At 39.1% G+C, this 22,136-nt stretch overlaps 1 protein-coding gene and 1 long non-coding RNA gene across 3 annotated transcripts in view; one reads left to right on the forward strand and one right to left on the reverse strand.

The window, feature by feature from the left end:
* FER1L6 (fer-1 like family member 6) overlaps positions 1-22,136 on the forward strand; it is an 81,883-nt gene that overhangs the window by 54,036 nt on the left and 5,711 nt on the right. For both annotated transcript variants that reach the window (XM_052704043.1, XM_052704042.1), the window contains exons 23-37: positions 853-963; positions 2,133-2,294; positions 3,640-3,823; positions 4,037-4,218; positions 5,761-5,883; positions 5,989-6,028; positions 8,343-8,458; positions 9,357-9,488; positions 10,518-10,643; positions 11,701-11,828; positions 13,631-13,801; positions 14,606-14,766; positions 16,498-16,640; positions 17,223-17,311; positions 19,532-19,630. In XM_052704043.1, the coding sequence (XP_052560003.1) occupies positions 853-963; positions 2,133-2,294; positions 3,640-3,823; positions 4,037-4,218; positions 5,761-5,883; positions 5,989-6,028; positions 8,343-8,458; positions 9,357-9,488; positions 10,518-10,643; positions 11,701-11,828; positions 13,631-13,801; positions 14,606-14,766; positions 16,498-16,640; positions 17,223-17,311; positions 19,532-19,630 (1,967 nt within the window). The remainder of the gene's footprint in view (positions 1-852; positions 964-2,132; positions 2,295-3,639; positions 3,824-4,036; positions 4,219-5,760; positions 5,884-5,988; positions 6,029-8,342; positions 8,459-9,356; positions 9,489-10,517; positions 10,644-11,700; positions 11,829-13,630; positions 13,802-14,605; positions 14,767-16,497; positions 16,641-17,222; positions 17,312-19,531; positions 19,631-22,136) is intronic.
* Positions 13,482-19,537, reverse strand: LOC128091113 (uncharacterized). Its single transcript, XR_008211250.1, has 2 exons — positions 18,310-19,537; positions 13,482-15,404 (listed from the first exon to the last, which is right to left on the reverse strand). It is a non-coding gene; the product is annotated as an uncharacterized LOC128091113 (long non-coding RNA).

Genomic DNA, 22,136 nt, shown 5'->3' on the forward strand with positions numbered 1-22,136 from the left:
AGCCTTGCTGAGCAACCTGTTCCAGTGCTTTCTGGGCAACCTGTTCCTATACTACAAGACATGCTTTCCACCGATCTCCTCTTTCACCTATGAGGTTCTGGGGAACAAATAACATCCCTTAGGCATATTAAACTCCCAAGCAACAGTATATATCTCTACATGCAGATGGCCCTGTTAAAACAAGCAGAAGACTTCAAATTTACAGGTCTTTTGAGAACGATTGCTCAGATGCTTCACCTTTCAATAGCGACGTTAGCCTGGGAGTGATGAAGCTCTCCAGAGAGTGTGTTTATCCCAGAAGCCGTATGTAGTTTACAAGTTCTAAAAAGCTGACAGCATGCTGTGGTGCAGTACTATTACATTTAAGTATAATGCTGAAGAGCGCTAGCATTATCTCTGGCTGGCAAATGTAGGACTGTCTGTACACCAACCTTTTTCAGCTAGAATCAGATCTATACTTTTCCTGTGAAAGTCTTCTAGGCAGTTTTGTGCAAAAATTTTATGACATAGAATTACCATGCTTTTCATTTTTAGTGAATAGAATTACCATACTTTGATGGATGCATATCTTTAGGGCAGACTACATCTTGCTATGACAACAGAGAGTATTATTTCCAGCAAGGTGCATAACCCCGATCTACTGAACGCACTCCCTGCCAAGTGTTTTAGCATCACAGCAGGACAGATAGCAATCCAAGTCACATTGCTCTTTCATCACAACCAGTCTGTTTTGCAACATGTTGTGCAAAACTGCATCAGATAGATGTGTTCAACATACTAAACACAGATGCTTCTGATACTGTTTTCATTCTTCCAAAACTTAGCCTGATACATGACTGCTGAATTTTTCAGATTCCTGACTCTGATCCAGACAGACTTCCTCCTGTGGATCCACCAGATGTTAGCCAGATCTATCCAGTTCCAGCCAACATTCGACCTGTTTTAAGCAAGTACAGAGTAGAGGTGAGTCACTTAGAATATATCCATTTGCAAATCTCAGCTTCTTTTATTCTGTTACTGAACTGTAAAGTTTTAATTACCTGTGATGATGACTTTAAAATTCTAATCTATAGGAATGACATGATTGGTTCCCATATTTCAATCAAGTATTTCTTCTGCCTGCTTGTAAATGATTGCACCTTAAAATCAGGGAAATTACATACAGATCTGGATAGTTTGCCACCAGAACAGACTTGTGGTTGAACTGTGCCTTTAGTAGAATATGAATCACGAATTCATATTCTAGCAAGGAAATGACAACACCAGATAAAGATAACTGTTTTTGTCAAGATCTCATGATCTGTATCCTACAGTAGTAGAAATGGCCACAGAGACATTGCATTTCAACTTGGAACTCCTGGCAGTAGAGTAGAATCTCACTGGTCCTCACCCTCTGTCACTGAAATAGCTTTAATGGGCCTGGTGAAACTTACACATATCTCCAGCCCTGCTAGTGTTCAGTCTGTCCACAAAGTCCCTCATGGTCCCTTTTGGTCCCAATAATCTTTTCAGTGTCATAAGACTCATGGCTTCCCTCGCCAACTGTAATGAAAACATCCCTCGTTGCCCAGCCCTATCTTTCAGGTTCCTCCTGTGTGTCCTGTATAGTCCCACTTTTCCTGCAGACCCCTCGTTCACAGATCCAGTCTCCTCTTTGTCTTCCAGATCTGGATCGTAGTTCTTTGAAAGAAGCTTCTTGGAGGCTTAATGCTATCTACTGCAGACGTAATGGCCAGCTGGCAAACCTCTGTTAATCACCTCTGCTCATATTGGGAATTTTTACTTCTCCAAGAGCTCAGACACCTCAAACAAACCAAGACTCTGCTGTTCAGACTGATAGTCCCTTTGCCCTTCTGAAAGTATGACATCACCATTCATGATCAGTTGCTGTTGGTAATAAATCCTTGATAATAATCCAATATTACTGCCTGCATTAACTTTAATTTCCACCATAAACATGATGGATAATAGTTATGAGATTTAGGTTACGGAGTTTTCTTGTTTGTTGTTTTCTTTTCTAACCAGCAGTACTGCATTCCCAAGTGGATACAAGGGGATGGGATCCCAGCAGTGACTTCCTACTGACTGAGGGATCTCATTGGGCAACTGATGTTCTTCTCTGCCCACCACAGGTCCTGTTCTGGGGTGTTCGAGAACTTAAGAAAGTCCAGCTTCTCTCCGTTGATCGTCCCCAAGTTTTCATTGAGTGTGCAGGAAGAGGAGTGAAATCCTCTGTCATCCAGAGCTACAAGAAAAATCCCAATTTCAATGTCCTTGCGGACTGGTTTGAAGTGGTGCGTACAGTATGCTGCTTCTCAACTATCCACTCTCTCTAGGCAAGGTGTTAATTACTAATTTCCCTCTTTTCCTGTCAAATTATTACCTCTGTCTCTTGCATAAATACTAAGGCACGCCAGTTCTCAGGGAAATAGATAATGATTTGAAGGTGTTTTAAAAAGACAGCTGCTACAAATGTGTGATAAAAGAAAAAGATATTACTCGTTATGTCTCAAGTAGGCAAGGAAATACTTTGCAATCAGGTTTTTAATGATAGAATGGATCTTGTTGGCAGGTAACGGCTGCTTTTAGAACGTTTTTCTTCCTTATCTCCCATTTTTTCAGGGTACAGCTCTGTTTGTTTGTTTGTTTGTTTGTTTGTTTGTTTGTTTGTTTTTATTTCAGTTCATTTAATTGCCCCAGTGTCTTACTGGACTATTCATAGGATTGTTCATTTCTTGCTCATGAACTCTGGGCCTTTTCACATTATGACCTTTGTTACTATGGTCTGGTGATTTAATTATGGCGTATTTCCTGAGTTGTAAGAGCTGGTAGTTTCAGTAGGCAGAGGTCAACATCAGAAAAAATATTGTGTCCAATTTGTTTTGCCTGGCAGCATTAACGAAGGTGAAAGTTTATTTATAAGTCAGAAGAATATCAAAACGTTACCTTGGATATTGAAGTACAGTTACTGCAGCATTTTTACCTTCCATTGTATATCACATGTCCCAAAGAGCTGTTTTCCCTGTTGTAACTCATTCTGTAAAACATGCAACCACAGCGTTCCCTTCTCATGGTTGGGCAGGCTAAGACAAGCAGGTTTAATAGCTTTGGGCAAAGCAGTGGTGGCATTAGGACTCACAGTCTCCAGTACTATGTTCATTCACTTAGAACATTCCTGATTCTCCTCATTTAACCTTACAAGATATGCTTGCTTATGACAGCATGCAACTGGACTATGTAAGAAAGTTCATATGGCTTGCTCTGTATTCTAAGGACAAGGATTTCATAGAATCATAGAATAGATTGGGGAAAAAAAAACAACTGAGATCATCTAGTCCAATCATCAACCCACCATCACCATATCCATTAAGCCATGTCCCTCAGTACTGCATCTACCCTGGTCTTGAACACCTCTGGGGACAGTGACTTCATCTTCTCCCTGGAACATCAGATGTTGCAGAAACTTGTGGCTAGAATTATGTTGCTTGTGCTGTATGCATTTTGTCTTTGAGTATGGAAATAGATGTGGTGGAGAAAGGAGGGAAAAGTGTCAACCTCACTGAGGTGCATCACAAATATGTGACAGGTGAGCTATGTTCTCTAGCACGTCTCATACTGCTGTCTGTCCTTCTCCATTAGGAACTGCCAGAAAATGAACTCTTGCATCCCCCACTAAGCATCTGTGTAGTCGACTGGAGAGCTTTTGGGAGGAGCACTCTTGTTGGAACACACACCATCAATTGCCTTAAGCAATTCCTATTTAAGCCCCAGTTGGATCTTCAAGCCACACCAAGCAGACTTGATATTGCAGAAACAGAGAAAGGTAAACGAACAAACCACATCCCAAATAGAAAGACTAAGCAGTGTTTTGTGAAAATAGTGAAGCAGCTGCTCAGAGGCTTCACACCAGGTGCATGCTTAGGTATGTTTTATTGAGTTTAGCATAGAGGCAAACACTGAATGATTTGTCCATCATCATATGTGATGATAGCATTTCTAGCAGAATTTTACCTAAGCTGCAAAGTTTTAATTTCAGCTTCACCTGAGTCATCCCAGTCTCCTGACTTATCCCAGGAACCTTGTTTAGCTGATCACATCTACGCGGAGGTGGAGCAGGGTAAATGTACAGTGATAGAGCTAGAACCAGGTCCTGCAACACCTCCTGCTGCTGAACCAGGGCACTCCATCTCCGAACCAGAGAAAGACAGAAAACAGAAGGTAAGTATCACTGAGACTGCCAGCTGTCTGCTGCAGTCTTATAGACTTCATCCCTGCCTTATAAAATGGTAATGTCTTGTTTGAACTCAGGATTAGCCGGATCCTTAGATGTTGTAGCAGTACAATGGTATTTTCAAGATAACAACTTACTAGAAATTCTGGGTTCTAACATTAGCACCCACCCTTCTCACTGGACCTTAATAGGACTGGTTATCAATGCTGCTTTGACTCCATGTAATTTAATTCATTCCATTAATAGATACTGCCTTTCTTCCCTTTTGTGCTCATCCCATGGTACTGTTACAGTAGGATTTTTGCTTCTGGTCTTGAATGATCTACTTAATTACAAAATTGTCACTAAGAACAACTGTTTCTATGTTGATGGTGTGTAAACATGGATGAAAGTCACATTGTGTTATATGTTTTATACAAATAGAGAGGAAAGTCTTTTCAAAACATTTTACAGTTGAAGTATGAAGCTGTAATGTGTGGATATAAAGAGACAGTTATGAAAGTTAGAAAGCACAAAGAAGCAAGGCAGTTATTGCCAGCACAGCCCGTGCTGTACAGTATGTGCACTGTACTATATTATTATAACGTTATATTACTGCACAGTATGTAACGTGAACATTGTATTTTGTTCATGCGCACATATTCTTCATTTCTCTGCAGTTTTTGCCACCACAGTCACTGGTTTATTAGCAAAACTAAAAACAGAGGCCACAGGAATGAGTTTCCTTTCACATGTTATTTCTGCAGCTGCACAAAGCATGTTTCTTCAAACCACGATGATTCAATGAGATGCTTCCATAAGCCTTCATAGTTAGGAGGTCAAGAAAAATGAAGGAGTTTCTCATACCTACATGTACACCCCCCCCAAATCTTTCATTTCTTACAGATTAATTTTAATGTATTATAACAAATATAGTAAGAAAGGATTCCTAGAAGGAAATCTGTAAATTAACTCTCCATTTCATATTAGATACTATCCCTACTTTCTATGCATGATCCTACTCCTGCAACCAAATAAACAGTTCTCCGTGAGGGTGTAGGATGAAGCTACTTGAGAAGGCCGTAGGCTTCTTAAACAACAATGAAGCCACTAAGATTTGCTGCATGTTTCTAATTTTTAGCTTGTTTGTTCCCTTTTAATGAAGAAAACAGCTGATCTGATCTTCAAAAGGCAGTGAAGAGTTCTTAGAATATTTAGGAACATGAAATTTGTACCTGCATGTTTATATCCTTTAAAATGTTATTACTTATGACTCTGTATACTTACCTGTTGTATGGATTGATTCTTTCACAGAATCTCTGATATTCAAAATTTTGGCATCATGAGTAGGTAATACAGGGATTGCTTTATTAATACGATGACCATCATGAAGTGTCTTGGAATAAAAGACAGAGATGCTAATTCATATTGCATTTTACGTGGCTCTTGGAGGTGGAGATTTTTTCCATATACATCTGTTCATTCTTGATGTCATGTATAAGGGATTAACTTGAATCCGTTCTAGAGTTCAATTGTGAATTCTTCGGTAGGACAGGAAAAAATCCTTGCGACGGTCAACGAAGAGGAAAAAAAGAACAATTGCAGATGAATCAGCTGAGAATGTTATTGACTGGTGGTCAAAATACTATGCATCCATGCTCAAAATGCAAAAAGTAAGTCATCCAGTAAGCCCTAACTCATAACGTAAAACTAGATGAATCTGATATTGCATTCATACTGAGGAGTTTGTCCATTGTCTTTTCTTTTTCCTTGAAAAGATGAAAGAAATTTTTCCCAGTGAGGGGAAAGCTGAAGACTGTAAGTAAATTCTTTGCATTTTTCTATTATTTTGTATTTCTAAAACTTTTCTTATCTGTTGCTTTACTGCTAACCTTCAATGTCTGATAACAGAAGTCTGCTGGTATAGGGGATTCTTTCCTCTACAGATGATCAAATGGTGAGTAGGTTAAAATTTCACAAATAGTGTTGGTTAAACATGAGTTTTTTGTTGTTCCAGTACTATGCTCAAAGATTTTTAATGTCAAAATTATAATGATAGAAAATGAACATCATCCTAATCTTATACTGCATTTGTAACAGAAAAGGAGCTTCTCTCAATTTTGAATCCAATTAAGGATCAATAATATAGGAACAGATTCTGCTGATAGAGTCCATGATCATATTTGTAACTTTCATAATTGTTAAATTTTAGTTGTTGATCATGTTCAGGAGAAATTGTTTTGCACAAAATTCCTAAAAGAATTGGCCAGAAATAGGCACTGTGTATATATATATATATTTATGTCCCTGTACGTAGAATCATAGAGTCATCAAAGTTAGAAATGATGTCTAAGATCATCTGGTCCAACCACCCACCTGCCACCAATATTTCCCCACTAAACCATGTTCCTTAGTATTACATCTACACATTTCTTGACCACTTCCGGGAATGGTGACTCTACCACCTCCCTGGGCAGCCCCCTCCAGTGGTGGAACTTCTCTTTCTGAGGAGTTTTCTTAATGCCCAACCTGAATCTTCACTGGCTCAACTTGAGGCCATTCCCCCTCATCATATCACTGTTATCTGGAAGAATAGGCCGACCCCCACCTCACCACAGCCTCCTTTCAGGAAGCTGTAGAAAGCAATAAGGTCTCCCCTGAGCCTCCTCTTCTATGACTGAACAATCCCAGATCCCTCAGTCACTCTGCATAAGATTTGTGCTCCAGACCCTTCACAGCTTTGCTGCCCTTCTGTGGACACACTCCATGGCCTCATTGTCTTTCTTGCAGTGAGGGGCCCAACACTGAACATGGTACTCGAGATGTTTACATATATGATAACTATATTACATATATGTGTGTACATATGTATGCAAATATATCGAACCCAAAGACAACAGCCCATGGCTTGACAGGTTCCCCCATAGTCAAACTCAGCTCTAGTCATTATTTTTGACAAAGGTAACTTGCACAGACTGAGAAAGCAAAGAAATGCCCACAGTTTGCACAGAGCTGTTGTTCAAAGTTAAACTACAGCAACTTTGCATGGTATTGCCAGTGACTGAGGTGATTTTTATTTTAAAGAAGATAATGAAATTGCTGTGGATTGAGGACACAGACTGAATGTCTGATGTTATTGCTTTCAAAATTGCAGCTGACAGTACTTCACTGATCATAGGTGCTGCTAGGAGATGAGGAAGAGATCACTTTCAAGGTGGACTCACTTGTCCATGGGGAGGAAATGTTTAGACAGAATACATTCTACAGTGATACAATTTTCACTTATAATTATACTTTTACTTGATATGTTGATAAACACTTATCTGCCGTCAAAGCAGTTGTGATTTTTTTTGTCTGATCCTTCAAGACCTTGTAAATTCTCTTCTGGTATTTTTTGTTACTTATGTCAGGCTATGATGATAAGCATTATACATATAGGATGGCACTGATACAATATGTACATATATGTGCAGTTGTAAGTATTGAGTAGTAGTGGTATCAAACACACACAAACTATTCTCCAATTGAAGGAGAGGTGAACTCAAAGTCCAGACTCCAGCCCAAGAACTGGTCTCAGTGCCATTTCTGGGGGCTCATACTCTTTTTGTTGATTAGTCCACTGCCATTGTTTGGAGTCTGGTCATGGTTAGGCAGATACCTCTTCCCATTTTTCCTACATCTAGGCTTTCCCAAGGTGAGATACTCTCTGTTTTATGACACCTTTGAACAGAGAAAGGCTTGGATCTTTTGACATTTGAAGTATTAGTCGGCCTAAATTGCAGCTTCCAGTTTTAAATAAGCTTTAAATGTTATATGAAAGACGTTAAGATCTGTGAGGAGTGAGAGAAAAAGCAACAGTGTTCTGGGAGGTGGCCAGCAGGGAAGGAGTTGTGCAGGACATCATCATTCTTTGTCCACCAAGCTAATCATGAAGATAGTCGGCCAGACAGTACGAATTGCCACATCTCTGTCTGCAGTACTGGGAAAAGAGAGGATCTTCTGCTTCATAGCAGAAGGATGAATGAGGAACGAGCAAGGGGGGAATCTTCAAAACGTATTTTGCGTTTTTATCTGGAGAACTTGATATGCATTACTGAGCAGAAACCTACATGATGTCATGAAATCTCTGCAGGTAAGCAAACTTCAGACTATATTGCGCTGACTGTAGAAGAGGAGCCAAATAAAAAGAAGGATAAGACATTCAAAAGGAAACAGCAAGAAACAACTCCAAATCTAGCAACACTGCAGGTGAGAGAGAAATAAGGTTGCTATTGAGTCTGTTTGAATTCACTTAACCCCAGGGGCAGAGTTTAGCCAAACAAATTTATTTCAGACACTTTGACATCAATATAACACATGCAATAATAGTGTATTACAACCTATTAAGGATGACTTAAAAAAGAGTGTAGAGAACATTACTGCAACTGCCAGTGCACCTTCTCTGCTGAGGTGGTAATGTCTAGCTTGCATTGGTTGGGTAAGGACAGAAGGAATTCAAAGAAAAAGATATAAGCCACAAAAAGATGAGGAGATATGAAAAGGTTAGGACACTTTGGATTACATTCTAGCTGAATAAAGGGAAATTTGAAACTGCTGTTTCCAAATTTTGGGAGATAATTAAGCTAACCCCTTCTCTTTCACACTGAATAATGCTTCATAAACTACAGGATAGGAGGAAAAGAATGTTTTTTTTTTAAACACTTTGATCTTGTCACCTGTCCTAACGCTCTGTCCCCATGGCACTTTATTGTTGTCTACTTTGCTCTCATGTGATACTGAACAGCAGTTAAAAAGCATCAGTACATCAAAGGCACACTGCAGAGAGTAAGCAGTGCATCCACACTGTTTTTCCCCTACATCAGTACTTATTAAATGTTCATCGTGGCTCTTCAAGAGCCACTTCAACCCACTGCATTAATGTGCTGTTTTCAGTCCTTCAGAAAGACTTTGATTGAGGACAAAACTCTTCCTGTTTCAAGTTGGGAATTAACTTTTTTTTCCCTCAAGGAGTTTTGCAAAAACTTTGGTGTTATTACAATCTGTAGTTTGAATCAAAATGGATTTTAAATCATCCTGTAATAAAAAAAGTTGCTATAAATATATTCACTGCACCACTAAAAAAATAAGCATTCTTTTATTTTCAAAGATTTATGAAGGAGACTTGGAGAGTGAATTTAATAACTTTGAGGATTGGGTGAAAACTTTCCAACTCTTAAGAGGAAAATCTAATGATGAAGTTCATGCCGACTCTGAAGACAGAATAATAGGAAAATTTAAGGTGAGCTCTCATGTTAAATAGGTAATAATTTAGAGACTGTATGTTTTCATGTGCATTTTGGATGTGTCAGAAATGCAAGAAAGGAGTAATTGTAGTCTGTTATAAGTAGAGTCATCTCTTTTATTGGATCCAGTCATATTTTTCCTTTTCCAATAGATGAAAGTAGCATCCAGGACCAAGTGTTCACTGATGATTTGAAACAAGGAATACAAAATGTTTTAAATCATAGGAGAGGACAAGAGACATTTTATGTCGTTCAGATTCCACTTATGCAACTTCTGTTACTACACTGTCAGTCACATCTCCTTATATGTTATTTTGAATAGTTTAACTGGAGGCCCTTTTATATGCTCCATGTGAAAACAATTGCATGGTCTGATCCAGAGCACCATTAGGCAATCTGAAAATGCAGTTCAAAGCCTGAATAATATCAGTAGAATTCCAAGCACTTTGTACTTCAGAGGAATTGATTAAACTCATTGATACTTTTGTTACTTTGCAATGCAAATTTCTGTTCAAATGACTTACCAATTGCTTTCAGGCTGTATAAGCTACTTAGCAGCATGACTTAATATTGATTTATATGAGTTGTAACATGGCTTCAAAAACATATGGCAAGCTGGGTTCCAGTCACACTGCTGTGAAACTATCTCACTGTAATTATCATTTTGCAAATATGTAGACAAGATCAAAATCTTGTATATACAGTATTAATATTAAGAAAAACAGATCTAGAGCATCCTGATGTCTTTAAATAATAAAATGGACATCTAAGAGCATGCATGTATTTCTTGCAGTCATCTGGGTAAAATGAGTACGATGTTATAGAGGAAAAGCATTTTAACAGATGATGTTCAGCACACTGAATCCTGTGTTCCTTTGGAGTGGTTCCACAAAACATGATGTGTGTATGTATGTGCTGCAGAATGTGCTGCATGATGTTTTGTTTGCATTTGAAGGGTCATTTCTGCATTGCACTTGATCTGTTTTGGAGGATAGATAAGGACAGTGTATTACCTGTATTACCAGGGCTCCTTCTGCATATACCCAAGTCATGAGGATGGCAGCTTGCTGGACGGAGGGCAGCCCCACATCCTGCAAGGGATACCACCAAACCATTCCATCAATGTCCTCATCAGGGTGTATATTGTGGCAGTAAGTAGATAGCTGCTCTTTTAATCCAGAAGTAACTGTGATGCTGCTTTTCAACTTGATTTAGCTCCAGTGTTTTGCTCTGAAGCTTCTGAAAGTCCTCATCCGCGTGGTAGTTTTTTATTGTTATTTTAGACAATGTTTCATGCTGTAGAAAAGAGTGTTCATAATAGGAAACTTTCCACATTCCTCACGATGAATCACAAGACAAAAGAATCACTTTATTTGTTACAACTGAAAGGGCGAGGGGTAAAAGTAACATATAATAGATAAGTTCTTCTAGACACGTTACGTGAATTTGGTAAATCTCAATCAGTAGAGTTGTGTCAAAATCACACAAATGTAAATACAGCCTTCTCAGCGAAGAGGAAAATAACATTTTGTATGAGCTGTGTGTTGGGTGTAGTCAGAGTGGTAGATATTATAGAAAAAGTATGGGAAAGAGAAAGAGATAAAAATACAGATAACAAGATAATGAGGGAGTGCAGTGTGAGAAATGAAACAGAAAGAGCTGGTATTTAAGAGCTGCAGGTGACCAAGGAAGGAAAGTATGCCATAAACAAGACAATGACAAAACTGAAGAGTAAGAAGTGATTGCGTTATTTCCTTGATATAAAGAGGACTTGTACTGCACTGTCCAAGGATCGCGTCCACTCTTTTTGGGAAACCTTTTCTGAATCCAGCCTGCACTATTGCAGCCAGCTTCTTCCTCAGCACTGACTCTCTTGCCTATCTCTTTTCCCATCTTAGATATACTTAGAGATCATAGAATCATAGAATCACAAGGTTGGAAACGACCTGTAAGATCATCTAGTCCAACTGTCTCCTTATCACCATTGCCCACAAGCACTATACTTCCATCTGCTCCATCTTTGGAAATCCTCCTCTCATCCAAATTTTTTTTTCCCAACTTGAAATACTAAATAACAAACTAATTGACAAACTAACGCTCCTGAATCCCCAGAGCATGTGTGAACCAGGCAGGGAACCCACAGGAATGTGCTGTGACCATATTACGTTTAGAAAAGCTTCCTGAGGTTGTAGTCTTTCTTCCTAACAGGCATTTAACCTCAGCCCAGCTGATCCAGATGGCAAGTCAGATCCCTACATTGTGCTGAGACTGGGCAACACAGAAATTAAAGATAGAGAAAACTACATTCCCAAGCAGCTGAACCCAGTGTTTGGAAGGTCAGTGAAGGCTTCTTTTCATTTTCATTGGAGGTTTCTCTTTTGCCCCTTGTCTTGCTAGAACCATTACAAAGTGTTTGTTGTATGCTGATGTCGGCCTGTTTGATAGTTCTACTAATTAAAATGTTGAAAATTTATGTCACCCTGTATAATTGCAAATTATTTCATTTTCATAACAATCAATTCATCATGAAATGCAATCTGTGAAAGGTTTCTTGAAGTGATGCATAAGAGGAAGTGAAGCAACAAATAATCTTGTCTCAGCAAATTAATACGAAGTTTAAAGGGAAATAAATATGCACAGAAGAGTGTGATTTCAAAATCTGTTTCCATTTCAGGTTGAACAGAATGCTAAATAAATGTCATCATTAAAGGACTAGTTTTAACATGCCCCGGTCTTCTGAATGGGGGTTCAGATTCTCAGAAAACATCAAATTAGTATTATCAAGGTGTTATACCTATTTAATGTTGTTAATTCCAATAGCCATCATTTTATTACAGTAAGTTTCCTTGTTTTAAGGTGAATTAAAATGTTTTGAGTTGGGATGGAGGTGATCTAGAAGAACATTAAGACAGAGAAACTGTACTCCATTGTACTGAAAACCTAATTAGTCACACTAGGGTCGAGTCTACAACAGCAGAGAGTTGAAGTAAAAGAGAAAGAAGACAAGAAAAGAGTGATCCCTCCACTGCACACCATCTCAGTCTCTGTGACTGAAGCTCTCCTTTAGTAGAGGTATAATCTTCAGGGTTTAGCAAAATAAACTGAAAATAAAGGCTGAAAATAAAGGCTGAGCCTTTATTTTGCTAAACCCTGAAGATCATAGATGCATATAGATAGAAGGGAAATCACTACTATATTTGCTTAGATAAGAACTGGCTAATTCACTTGAATAATACTTGCTGCTGCTACCAGAAGCAGTAGTGGAGTGACTGCCCAGCAAGTGTTCTACAGCAGTAGTATCAGTCATGGTAATCAACTTTCACCATCGTTAACAGTCCTGGTCAGCAGAGCATCACCAACCCCAGAGCAACCCCAGAGCTTTCCTAAACTTCTCTTTCCTTCCAAAATTGCTCTGTTGTTGCTACAGATTAGACTTTGGTCACTTCGAGAAGAAACTTTGAGATAAAATTTGACAGCAATCAGTTTTTCTTCAGAGGAATCTGGAGCCAGTGATGTGCTGATGTGGATATCCTGTCTTCCAACAATTTATCAAACCCCTCTTAAGTATACTTCCAGCTTATCAAAATATCTCACAACAATTATTCTTATCCCTTAAAATTTGCACTCAATGAAAAGAGACTTCTTGTTTTTGCTTTTTTTCTTTCTTCCTTTTTTTAATTTCAATATTTAATCCAGCAGGTATGGAATAAAACAGAAAAGACTCATGTATTCCTTTAAAGCCTTTTGAAGATTCTGAAAAGTGTATAAAAACTGTCATATATACAGTTTCTTTAGCTTCATAATTTCTATGTGTTCATCTATGATAGATTAAGGAAAAATCTTTGCAACAGTTCCACTACTTGCCATTGTTCTGTCTATTATAGGTGAGAACAATCTTAGAACAGCATAGGAGGTGATAGGGGAGTGGAATAAAAGTATTTTGCACTGTATGTTTCCAGTATATTCAGACATTTCATTAAAACAAAAAATACAAGCAAAAAAAATCCATTTTTTATTAGAAGAGAAAATTTGCAAGTTGAGCAAACTATCCACACATTATTCACATTATATTCATTAAGTTACTTTTTTAGATATCAAAACTAATTTGACTTCATGTTCTGCCCAATTTTTGCCATAGGTCATTTGAAATCCAGGCTACATTTCCCAAGGACTCCTTGCTTACAGTTCTGATCTATGACCATGACTTTGTGGGAACTGATGATCTGATTGGAGAAACTAAAATTGATTTGGAAAATCGTTTCTACAGCAGGCATAGAGCTACCTGTGGGTTACAAAGTCGCTATGAAATGTAAGTACCTCTTCAGACAGCCACAGAGAGCAGCATGTGGTGAATTAATGTTTTGAAGGAGAAATTCCAGATGTGGCCAAAAAATTAAAATTTCTCCAGGACAAAAGTCACAGGAGGTATTTTAATTAAGTTCCACCACAGAGCTTAGCAGTAGCTCTACGTACCTGTCAGCCTAAGCAGGAAGTGAGTAGTTTAAAATTAACAACACTGTTTGTTCATCAAGTGTTTTAGGTAATAAACAGCTTCTGTATGGCATATTTGCTTCATAAATTGCCTTTGGACAGGCATATAGGGCCACTGTATTGAAAAGGACTCACAAGGCAGTGACACTGAGTTCCTGATCCCAGTCACGCAGCTGGACTCTCAAGGTTGTTGTTGTGTGCAAAGATTAATCAGTATGGAGAAAAACAAACTAAAATAACCCCATTGCCCTGGGGTGGGGCGTTTGCCTTAGAGATGAGAATTTGGGGTTCTTGTTCCACGATCGTTTCACTATTTTATCTACAAAACGTGGAAAATGTAAAAAAAAAAAAGAGACTGAAACCCAAGCCCTTGCTAGCTGTAGTATGAAGTATTTCTTTATGTCCTTGTTCCAGGCCCCAGACAATCTCAGCTTCTCCCTCTGCACAAGGGAGCAACAGAATGCATCTTCCTTAAATGTCATTCTGGAGATAAACATGTACATTTGAATCCTTCAGGTAGAACAAAGAATAATCTCTAGTCCTTCCCTTCTCTTCTCGTGGCTGCCCATTTTTCTGAGGGAAAATCTCAGCTATTTCTCTCAATTCTGTTCCCTCCTTGCAGAGAAGGGTACAATGCATGGCGAGATGCAACCAAGCCAAGTGAGATCCTCACTAAGCTGTGTAAGGACAACAGAATAAATGGGCCTTTCATGCGGCCAGGAGAGATACAAGTAGGAACAAAAGTCTTCAAGGGACAGACAGTCTTCACTGAAGATGAGAATGGTAATGAAGTACTTTATCATTCTTTGACTACTATAGAAAAACCTATAGCCAGGAACTTCTTGTGCTATGTATCTATGTACTGTCCTTAGAGTAAGGAAAAGAGCAGTGAGGATGAAGACAAGCTGGAACCAAAGGAAGTAGTCTTGGAGATAGTAGAAAACATTCTCCTCACTTCTCTGTGTTTATTCATCTTGGAGCAAATTCCTTTTGGCGTCAGAAAAAATATAGCTCACTCCTCCAGTGGAATGCTGTTCATGCAGCACTGTTAGAGAGAGAAGTGCTGGTCCATTTTCAGTTTGTTGGCCTGAGAGAGTTTCCAAGATTGCTGCTTGTTTTCCTCACTGGAACATGAACAAATGTGACTCCCTGATCTAGATCAAAATCTGGTTCAGTACAATGAGAATCAGAACAATCCATGTCAAACAAAATGACGAAAGCTAAAAGAAATGAAGTACAGAACCAGATGGTGAATTCCATATCCTGTAAAGTTTTGCACACAAGTTTTTCATCATATTGTAAAGAAATAGCTGCACACAGTTTTTTATACGCTTTTTAACCAAACTGCTGTTCTGACAGGTCCATCTGGGTCTTTATTTCCTGCTGAGTCCTTCTGTTGTTCATCACTTGGGCCTATAAAACTAAAAAAGGTCACAGATTTGAGATTTAGAGAAGTTCTGAAAAGGGGAAGCAGTAACATTTCTACTTTGTAGGTGGTGAAAACAATACTTGAAGGACTTTCATTCAGATTTAAATAGTAAGAGAAAGAATAATTTAACTTTGCTCTAGAAGTATGGAAGTTAGATATCTACTCCAAGGCAGTCTAGGACTGCTTGTAGCCAGTAAGAACAAAAAGCATCTCTTCAGAAGATGTGAGAATAGTCTTTAGAAAGGCGCCTGTGACAGACAGAATGGGTTCTCAAGGAATAATCTGTCCCAATAGCCCACTGGGCCACGACTGAGCAGCAGATGCTAAAGACCTTGCCCTAGCTGGATACAATTAGATGAAACATATCACATCTCGAATACATGCTACTGCGAAAAAGGGAGTGAAGACTCAGAACCAGAGAGTAATCCTTCCTTGCTGTACCATTAGGAAGGGTTCAATGTTGTTTAAATCCAAATCAAATCTTTTGTAATCTACCAGCAACTCTTAAATAGCAGCACTCTTGGAAAAGTGAGACATCCTGCTTCAAATCTCCGGGGGAATCTACACGAAAAGGGAGAAAAGAGAGGCTCAAGGGCTCAAGAGGCCTCTTCTCCTTTTCAATAACCACATTACCTGCACTATTAAGATTGCTCCTTCCTTGAAATGCCCTCCTCCAGGCTGAGGGAGCTGGCGAAGCTGAACTGCTCAGAAGATGAGTCCTTGCCCACGGCCTTCAGCCCTCACATTGCTGCTCTTCCCCTGATGTGTGCTTTGGTTCTCCAGGGGAATCTTTGCTGTTACCATCCAAAGGCAAACCAAAGCTATAGGTATAATTTCTTGTGAAATGATTTGCTGTATGCATAAAAAAACTGTTGCCTAAGTTCTACTGTTCTATCTATCACAGTGAGTACACTCATTTAGAAGAATTAAATGCGCTTTAAGACTCTCCTTAACTGAGGTACATAAAATCTTCCTTTTAATTTGACTTTTAATGACCATATTTAATACTTAATGGAACATGTTACACAGGGGTTTGGCATGCTAATTTTGTTCTGGTTGTTCTTTTTGTTTTACTTTTCCTATAGAGGAGCCAGTTGAATCGTATGAACATCTTTCCTTAAAGGTTTTACGTTCTTGGGAAGAAATCCCTGAAGTTGGATACAAACTGGTCCCAGAGCATATTGAAACTCGGCCTCTCTACCATAAGGATAAGCCAGGCATGGAACAGGTAGAGCAGTTCAGAGATGGTAGGGTGATGGTAGACCCAGGAGAAGTTTTTCTTTCCTCCAGGTACTGTGACTTCAATTTTTATCTGCAAACTTGCAGAGAAAGCATTCAGGTGTTGTACCATACATCAGAATTTGTAAGTATCAACCTGGAAATTGTTACACATCTGTATACAGTGAGCTACCCAAATATCCAGTATTGTACATTGTACAGTATCACAATGTATAACTACAGAGCTTACTTATTTTAAATTTAGTTTTAGTTTGTTAATGTAACACAAGCGCTGTTTGTGTTTGGTATTTGGTTCTTTTTAAATTTTCATTATGCACTATTTTTGTGTGGATTTTACCTTGAAGTTACCAATGTTTGAACTCAGTTCCAACTTCACCAAACTACTGAGCAGTTGCTGGAATGTACGTATGAAAAAATACATTGTGTAGATAGCTTATGGATGAGATCGTTACAGAGTATGAACGGCTTGGTGCCTAGAGAGGGAGCAGTGGTTTTATAATACAGAATTACACTAAAAACCTTCAAAAGTCTCAATAGATAGAGTTACAGAAATGTTCTTCTTTTTTTCAAGGGTCGTTTACAGATGTGGGTTGACATGTTTCCAAAACATATGCCTCTGCCAGGACCCCCGGTGGACATTTCACCAAGAAAACCCAAAGGGTAATAGTCTACGCTTTCCTCCAAACATGGTGGCATAAGTCTTCAGAGACTGAGTCTTAAGTTTCTGGAAAGAACTAGTAAAAGAACTATCATAACAAATTTCTGTGATCCTGAAAGAAGTTTTTGTAGATTCACATAACTGTAGTCAAATAAGTATGCTTAATTTTGTCTCTTTTGTTAAATGAGTCAAAGAACTGATGGTGATTTTTACATCCAAGGCTGCCACACCTCTTCTAGAAAGACATCCCTCTTTTCACATTGAAATTTCAGGAGCCTACAGGCAATAATTTTGTTATTCTCTTCCATTTGCAAAACGGAAAGAAGTAATTCTGTTTTCAGCACTTGCTCCAGTTATGTAATGTGCTTAGCAACTGAGTGAGATCGTTAATGTGATGCAGTACTGTACCTATTGGATTTTCAGTACTTGGTTCAAAGAGATAATCAAGAAACACCTAAAGCAGCATTAGACAGGACTGGAACAGCAGTTTCTCAAATTTCAGATGGACACTACTGCTTTATATTCAGTATTACATATAGCTCTTCAAGCTTGTTTTATGCTTGGAAGTGAAATATAAAAAATGACCAACAGAGTTCTCAGGTCACCCTATGTCACTTTTATTCCTATACTTTAGCAAAGCCTTTCCTGGGAATTTTCTGTCTGAAGCAGCAGCGGATACGATTCATGCTTCATTTATGTCTGAACAAGGAACAATTTAATAAAGGCTTGCTTTTTTTCTTTTCTTTTAATAAAAGCTAATATTTGACCAAAACAAGAATATCTGTAACAATTAGTTACAGACCAGAGTTCTTCAGACCATAACTTTCTATAATTCTCCTTAACAAGAGGTTTTTTTTCCAAGGAAAAGGAGATTTTAAACAAATCATACATACGAAAACAAACTGGTGCTGCCTTTTCTGTAGTCTACAAGAGCTATAGAAAAATACTGTCAAGTCATTAACTATGAGAAAAAAAGTAAACATGCAAACATGAGTTATACCTTTTGCTTAGATCTGTCTTCTTGCTGCAGCAAAAGGGGCTCCAGGCTCCACAGGTCCTCAAACCATTTGTGAAAACATTCCACGTTAGTTAGTTAGAATCATGGAATTATTAAGCTTGGAAAAGATCTCTAAGACCACCTAGTCCAACCATCAACCCATCCCCACCATGCCCAGTGAACCATGTCTTTCAGTCACATCTCCTCAGTTACTGAACACTACCAGGGACGGTGACTCTGCAAAGTTTCTCGTCTGAGACTGAGTTCATTTCCAAGGCAGCATATGATAATAAAAAATATCATTTGTTATCCCATCCCAAACATACTTTTTTTTATTATTCTACAGCCCATAAAATAAGCATACTCAAATTTTTGAACATGATTTTTTTAATGTCACCTGCAGTATCTGAATTTCAGTTCAAACTTCTAGAGCTTTGGATGACTGCCAGAAGTGTTTGCATATAGGGAGTGGAAAGGATTGCAAAGATTTCATTCTTTTTGCTTTTGCTTTTGAAGATGATGATTGGGCTTACTTACATGAAAATATGTCTAAACAGTACTTTTTTTCCTGTTAAATGCACTGAATTGCACCTAATATAATCATTTTAGCCATTTCTTCTGGAGAGCACCTCTTACGGAGCTGTTTTCTGGAGTTACAGTTTTGGAGGCTGCCCTGATGATGTCATTGAGATCAGCTTTACCTGTTTCACTGCAGCAGTTTTGTAAAGAAAACTGCAAAGGAACGAACACATAAAAAGCAAGGAATTTTCCATCGCCCCGAAGCTGGCTGTGATGCTGCTGTCATTCAGCATGCTCCACTCAGGGGGTGGTGAGGCACTGGAACAGGTTGCCCAGAGAGATTGTGGATGCCCCATCCTTGGAGGCATTCAGGGCCAGGCTGGATGTGGATCTGGGCAGTCTGGTCTGGTGATTGACAACTCTGCCCACAACAGAGGGCTTGAAGGTAGATGATCATTGTGCTCCTTTTCAACCCAGGCTATTCTATGATTCTATGATCCATACTCTATCACTTGACTCTCTTGTAAACAGAAGGGACCCAAGGCTGGTGCTATTTTAAGAATTTTGCACAAACGCAACATTTCTCACTGTATAAAAGCATGATTTGATAGAGGCTTACATTAGTGTCCAACCAGTAGTCATACAAAGGCCTATGAAAACAATGATTATGATCTCAGTTATGCAAAATGTTTCTTTTCCTTTTCAGCTATGAACTGAGGGTAATCATTTGGAATACAGAAGATGTAATTCTAGAAGATGAAAATATCTTTACAGGGCAAAAATCAAGCGATATCTATGTAAAAGGGTAAGTTCTTTAGAATTTGTCTTCAAAAGGGCAAATAATTTTTGATTCAAAGATCAGTTACAAAAGTTATCGTGTGGGGCTATCTGAGGAGCTATTTCTTTAAGTTCCAACTATTTCACTTTGCTCCAAGCTCCTTTCTGAACTGGTCATTTATACCGAGTACTTTTTAACTATTTTTCTCACTTAAAATCAACTGTAAGAAATGACACTTGTCCTTCCTTCCCATGTGGGAAGAGATCACATATGAAGAATACCAAACCCACACCAGAAACCAATCATAAAATCTGAACTGCAAGGAATTACACTCAAGCAGAGAGGTATGAAATAACTAGAGAAAAGGGAATTAGAGTCCTCAGAGAGAAAAATAGCTGAAATATACCAGACTATTTCCTTGTGAAATATTTTCTAATCTCATTTTAGGTTAGACATTAGGAAGAAATTCTGTACTCAGAGGGCAGTGAGGCACTGGCACAACTGCCCAGAGAAGCTGTGGATGCCCCAACCCTGGAGGCATTCAGGGCCAGGCTTGATGGGGTCCTGGGCAGCCTGGTCTGATGGGGGGCAGCCCTGCCCACGGCGGGGGGTTGGGGCTAGATGATCTTTAAGGTCCCTTCCAACCAAAGCCATTCTGTGATTCTACATGGGAATGGTGTGTGGATAAATGACCATGGCCATATTCAAAAGAACCTCACACGAGCTCTTTCTGCACTCAGTCTCCTCCCTGCTGCAAACAAAATGCCTGTTGCAGCTTCAGAGCCCATAGTGAGATGATCAGTAAAAGGGGAGAATTCAGTTAAATGAGAATAAACCAAACCACTCAAACTAGTTATTTCTTGACAATGAAATAGGTTACTTCTTAAAATTCCTTTCCTGTTCTGGAATACTTCCTATTGCAGATCTGGAAAAATCTGTATTTGTAGGGCTATAGAAAAAATAATGTTCCTAAAAATCTATTCCTGTGTTGCCAAAGACCAGAAGCAAAAAGCTGGAGGAGGGAACACTGGGACTGATGGACTCGGGAAAGGAGGATATTTTCCCCTTTGCGGGTACTGGAAATCACAGGCAAATGCAAAGTAAGAAGAAGGACAAAGCAGATCTTACTGCTTTATAGGATGTATCTACACCTTTTACCAGGGAAAGCTGTTATCTCTGACCATGCTGTGTGGTAGCTGTCTCTTTGAGATAGTGCCTTTAGCTCAGGTGAAGTGTACACAAGCATAGCCATGTGGTCCCAGTAAGAAGCAAGTAAGGCTATTGTGCACACTGGCTGAGCAAATCTTTCCTTTCAGTTCCATGAGAGAAGCTGTTATTCCAGTGTTTGCTCAGATGTTGCCACCTCTGAACTGAACACTTTCAGAGATGTAGCAGAGTAGCTCTGAGAGCATAACATTCAATGCTAGCAAAAAACCGAGGAAATAAATGGGCAGCCAGCCCTTGTACTGAGTTGTGTGATAGTATGAGGACATTGCTATCACTGCCAGAGCTATCTGCTTTTCTCCTTTTCATTGAAAAAGACGCATATCTCACTATGCTCAGAGAGTGCACTTGGCACTGAATATGTCACCAGGCAAGGATTTGCCCGGGAGCAGTGTGGTGATTGGGATTGTTATGGTTTTCCACATTTCTTTTTGAACTAATAGGGCTTGCAGGGAAAATACTGCTTTTTGAGTGCAATACAAAAATGTTAGAATCAGGAGGTGATCATTTCCCTGTACTGAGCTCTTGTGAGACTGCACATCAAGTACTGTGCTCAGTTTTGGGCCCTTCACTGCAAGAAAGACATTGAAGCCCTGGAGTGTGTCCAGGAAGGCAGCAAAGCTGTGAAGGGTGTGGAACACAAATCTTATGGGGAGCGACTGAGGGAACTGGGATTGTTCAGTCATAAAAGAGGATGCTCAGGGAGACCTTATTGCTCTCTACAACTTCCTGAAAGGAGGCTGTGCTGAGGACGGGGTTGGCCTCTTCTCCCAAGTAACAGCAATAGGATGAGGGGGAATGGCCTCAAGTTGAGCCAAAGGAGGTTCAGGTTAGATATTAGGGAAAATTTGTTCTCAGAAAGAGCGGCCAGGCACTGCCCAGGGAAGTGGTGGAGTCACCGTCCCTGGAGGTGTTCAAGAATCATGCTAATGTGGCACTGATGGTTTAGTGGGCAATATTGGTGGTAGGTGGCTGGTTGGACTAGATGATCTTAGTGGTATTTTCCAACCTTTCTAATTCTGATTCTATAAGCATGCTGTAATATAAGACAAGAAAAAAAGACAAGAAAAGTTGAGGAGACTTCTCCAGCCACATTTCTGCAGTGCTTGTACCCTCAGACTGAAATGGCAAACAATACAGACTCTAGTACTGTCCTCTTCATTGACACAGAATCTATTAGGATGACACATGAATATGGGGTGATCAGTAATGAATAAAGAAATGATGCCGTGTTTGCCTGCAAATATATAATATAAATATAAAATATAAACAAATAAATTGCCCACTGGCATTGTGGAGCTTGATCTTT

This window comes from Tympanuchus pallidicinctus, unplaced genomic scaffold (genome assembly GCF_026119805.1).
Source record: "Tympanuchus pallidicinctus isolate F22 unplaced genomic scaffold, pur_lepc_1.0 scaffold5, whole genome shotgun sequence".
NCBI lineage: Eukaryota > Metazoa > Chordata > Aves > Galliformes > Phasianidae > Tympanuchus > Tympanuchus pallidicinctus.